This window comes from Apis dorsata, unplaced genomic scaffold, assembly GCF_000469605.1.
Source record: "Apis dorsata unplaced genomic scaffold, Apis dorsata 1.3 scaffold_293, whole genome shotgun sequence".
Classification (NCBI taxonomy): Eukaryota; Metazoa; Arthropoda; class Insecta; order Hymenoptera; family Apidae; genus Apis; species Apis dorsata.
The window spans coordinates 96,251-100,711 of NW_006263568.1; the positions used below are offsets into that span (position 1 = coordinate 96,251).

Consider the following 4,461-nt stretch of genomic DNA (forward strand, 5'->3'; position numbering starts at 1 on the left):
CAAAAATATGTGAAAGTTCGCCAACGAAAATAATTAGTCGTAACTATATATAGTCTATATATTTTTTGTTTGTTATATTGTGTTTTACTTGCTCTTCCCGCCGGGTATAATAGAGGACCAGGTTGCTGTATGATACGCATCTATAACAGAACTTGCATGCTATACAGACAAACGTTTCCACGGTTACGAAATAGAGGGCGTACTTACCGCAATGCGCCAGTGACGCGTTCACGAACGAAACAAAGAAATTCTTTTTCATTTAAAAAAAAAAAAAAAGGAAAAAAGAAAAAAGAGGAAAAAAGAGATAAAAAATATTTAACAAATAATTTTCACTATTTGCATTTTATCATTAATTTTTATGTTTATCACGCTAGTCAGTCGAATCTAGATATATACCGTAAATTTATTCTATTTCGATAGACATGTCAAGCGTAACTGTCCAGAATTTTGTGCGAAGAAAACCAAACAGAATGAAAAGAAGGAGAAGAGAAAAAAGAATCAATCGATTGGGCTACTCGGATTAGAATTTGAATTCAAAGTTTCGTTTGCCGACTGATTGAATTTAATCAATTAAATTATCCAGGTCACCAGCCATTTTTATTTTTTCTTCTAACCTTAAGATTTAAAACGGTAAATGGTGATACACGATCGTGATAAACGTATACACGAAATCAAAACAGTGAAGAAATTAAAGATGAAAAGAGATTTGATTCATCAATTTTGATTATTGAATCCTTCGTTTTTTATTATAATTCTATTTTCAATAGATTAAATTAAGTTCTTCTCAATTATCGTAATATTTAAGATTTTGAGGTTAGAAAAAGAAATTTTCTAATTAAAATATATATATATTATGTGTTTTATTGAAAGGTAAGAAAATAATATATAATTGATTGTAACATTATTGTTTCAAAATAAAATTTCATTCAATAGAAATCGACTAAAATATTCGTAATATTTTTTTGCATCGATAGTTATAGAAAGAATAAATGCAAGTTTCTCAAACAATTTTTCAAGACAGTATAAATGCTGTTGGTCAATAAGAGGAAGGACGCGTTTCTTACATGAATAGGATGATGGTTAAGATTTTATTCATTTCACACATTGTCGCGATATTTCTCGAGATTCTTTTTTCCGTTTCTCATTAAAACTTGCTTTAAAGCGCTTGCTTAAAATGGCATAGGCATAGTCTTTTAATTAAAAAAATATTTATATTTCCGTATATTCCCATGTATATTCCATTACGTCCCTCATTATTATATGATTTATTATTATTATAATACCTTACATTAATTATATATATAATTTTAATTATAAAATTAAAAAATTGAAATATCTACGATGATATTTTTATTTGAAAAAAAAAAAAAAGATTTATTCTTTCTCAATTTTAATTATAAATTATCTATTACTATTTAAATTTTAGATTTTTTTTTTAAAAAAGAAAAAGAAGAATAATATCTTGGATCAAATTTTTTTCATTATCTTCGTACCTTTGACGCGTCACTAAGAAGCGTGAATAATTATAAACATCTATGTTCCACACGAAGGGAATAAAGACAGCTTAATGCGTCAAGTTGCGAGCATATTATTAGAGAATTAATTAATCGATTGACGAGTTATTTTTATCTTTTTTTCGGTGTCCTAGTTATCATCGCCCCGATTATTAATCTTCTTCGCGTCGAAAGTAATCTTCCTCTATTACCCTCTCCTTTCCTTTCAGAAAAAGATCACAAAAGTGAATGTTCAAGAAAGGAAGAGAGTGATAGCGCGATGAATAGTGAAGTGGTGGTAGACCCTGTGAAAACACCATCATTAACCGTTTCGAAGGAAACCTTTCACGCGTACATAACCTCTAAAGCGGAAGTATGTTTGTTCGAGGAAATTGCAAAACGATTTTAAATTTTTAAAACAATTTTTTTCTCCTTCACATACCCGCGCATACGCGCAAACATTATTCTTGTTGACGTAATTTTAAAAATCATCTCGTCTTATTGACGCACGAGAGAGTGAAAAAAACTTATGCAAACTCGAACGTGTTAATAATTTCCTTTATTAAAATATAAATAATGTTTTCCTTTCTCGATCTAATATTAGAATAAAAAATTTGACTTGCTTCTCTCCTATCCACATTTTTCTCTTCATCTTCGCGCGAAATAAAAATGTCAATTCGCAGGAGTATTTCCTTCCTTTATCGTTTATGGTTAATCGCCGAATCGATTGTGTGTCAAAAATGAGAGGAAAATTAAAAAAAAAAAAAGAACGAAGCTATCGAAAAAATTTATAAAAATCATCGACTCGATATATTTACAAAATTAAAATTATAATTAAAAAAATATGTGACACTTTCAGATACCTCGATGGAGAGTTCCGGTGGCGAAAAGCAGAACGAATCGGACGAGTGCGATGTGACTGCCAATAATCAGCACCATAAGAATAAAATGACGGGTCAGGACGAGGACAGTAACGTGAGAATAAGTAAGGATTTAGGGGAGCAGGAGGCGTTGAAGAATTTGAAGAACTTAGAGAATATCAGTCAAAATGACGAGGCTTCGAATAAATTATCAAAGGCTGTGCCCCATGAGGACGAGGATGACGAGGACGAGTGTAAAGGGTCCGACGAGGACGAGCTCAAAGAGGAGAAAACGGATGGGAAAAAGGACGAGGACACGTCGAGCAGCACAACGTCAACGAGCACCTCTGATGACGAGTCCGAGACCAGCTCGGACGATAAGACGGAGGCTTCGAAGACCGAGCATACGAAGACGGTCGCATCCGAGGCGAAAAAAGAGGATCAAACGTCGAAAAATGACGACACAACGGACGACAGTGACATCGAGGACGATTTAATTTCGGCTATCAATTATAACACCATCACCTCGTTGGCCGCCCTCAAGGATATGCTGCAATCCTCTGGCGAGGATTCGGACGGCGTGGACAGTTTCTTTCATCATTACTTCCTCTCTCACGTGAATAGGTTACCGTCGAGAAATCAGACGCATAGCCCCTATCCCTGGGGCAGAAGATTGTCCGAATGCAAGGAAGAGGACGAATACGAGAACGAGGATGGTAAGAAAGATTTCTTATAATTTTAATGCGGCTTTTTTTTATAATAAGTAACTAAAAAATAGCAGTATATGAAAGTTGAAAGTGAAAAGTACAAGAGGAAAGAAAAAGTAGTATTCTAGATTAAATTCCATTAATTCTTCCATTTTGCTTTATGCTAATGTATCGACGGACATATTACTGTACTCTATTGTAAGAAAAAACGTTAATTACTATCCTGGTATAACTATTATACTAGTTTTATAAATATATTAGATGTTTGATAATAATTTAATAATTAAGTAATATTATATATTCAAATTGAATCATTAATTATCTGCTATCAAGCAAAGTTATTAAGTTCTTGTTAATTATTAGAGACGAGATATAAGAAATATCGTTTTTTAGATTAAGTTTTAAGAATAATATTAGAATTAAGAAAGGAAAATTATCGAGCATCTTATAAATAAGAATATCCCGGAACGGATAAAAAATCTTTGTAGTATTTAATAAATTAATAAATTAATATTTATTGATATAGAAGCATAATTGCACTTTCATCGCGCAATTTCATCAAATGAAAATAAATTATACCATTTATGGTACGTTGAATATGTAAAAATATGTAAGCGGATAGTTGTAGCGTTAAAATATCGTTCCGCTTTAAAAACCGGATCGATTCGTTTCGATCGTGTGCGCCGCGAATGTCTATGGAAGATTGCGAGAAAAGCGGCGCGTTACGAAACACGATTCGGGCATTAAATCGCGCGAAGAGAGCTATTAACAGGAGCTCGCACTCGTTCAATGAGAGCTAAGATTAGAGTGCGGCCAGTGGTTTAGCTTCGTTTAGTTCCGTTTGGCAACGTTTCTACTTACCAACACCGCGAGAAAGATATACACTCCACTTAGCCAATATTCATACGTTATATTTATCGATTATCTTCCTAAATAGGAAACGTTTTTTTCTTTCGACGATCATCCTCGAAATTCAAACTCGATATGCATTTAAATTTTAAAATAATAATTTTTAATCTTAAAGTAAAGCGTTATCATTATGTACAACCGGAATTATTATATGCTCGATTTATTTTTCACCACTCTGCCGATATTACAGCAATGTGAACGTTGCTTACGATCTATGGAACACATGAATATAGCTAGAGATGCGAACAGTTATTTCATTCAGTCGATGTTTATTTATAGAGTGTCACCGGAAGCATGATATTCCGCGTTTGTAACGATGTAATAGAGCGCTTGCAGAGTTTCTTTACACAATTCAAATTTTTCTAATTCGAATCTTTTTTTTTTTTTAATTTTCGAAAAAACCTTTCTCGCTTCTTCTCCCTTTTCAGTGAAAAATTTTTAAAATTTACTTTTAGAATTATTTACTTTAGAATAGAATTATTTAAATATTAA

At 32.4% G+C, this 4,461-nt stretch overlaps 1 protein-coding gene across 1 annotated transcript in view; it reads left to right on the forward strand.

Moving 5' to 3' along the window:
* LOC102678539 overlaps positions 1-4,461 on the forward strand; it is an 87,407-nt gene that overhangs the window by 1,696 nt on the left and 81,250 nt on the right. Inside the window, 2 exon segments of the mRNA XM_006617132.2 lie at positions 2,353-3,069; positions 4,085-4,163. Coding sequence (XP_006617195.2) covers positions 2,353-3,069; positions 4,085-4,163 — 796 coding nt within the window.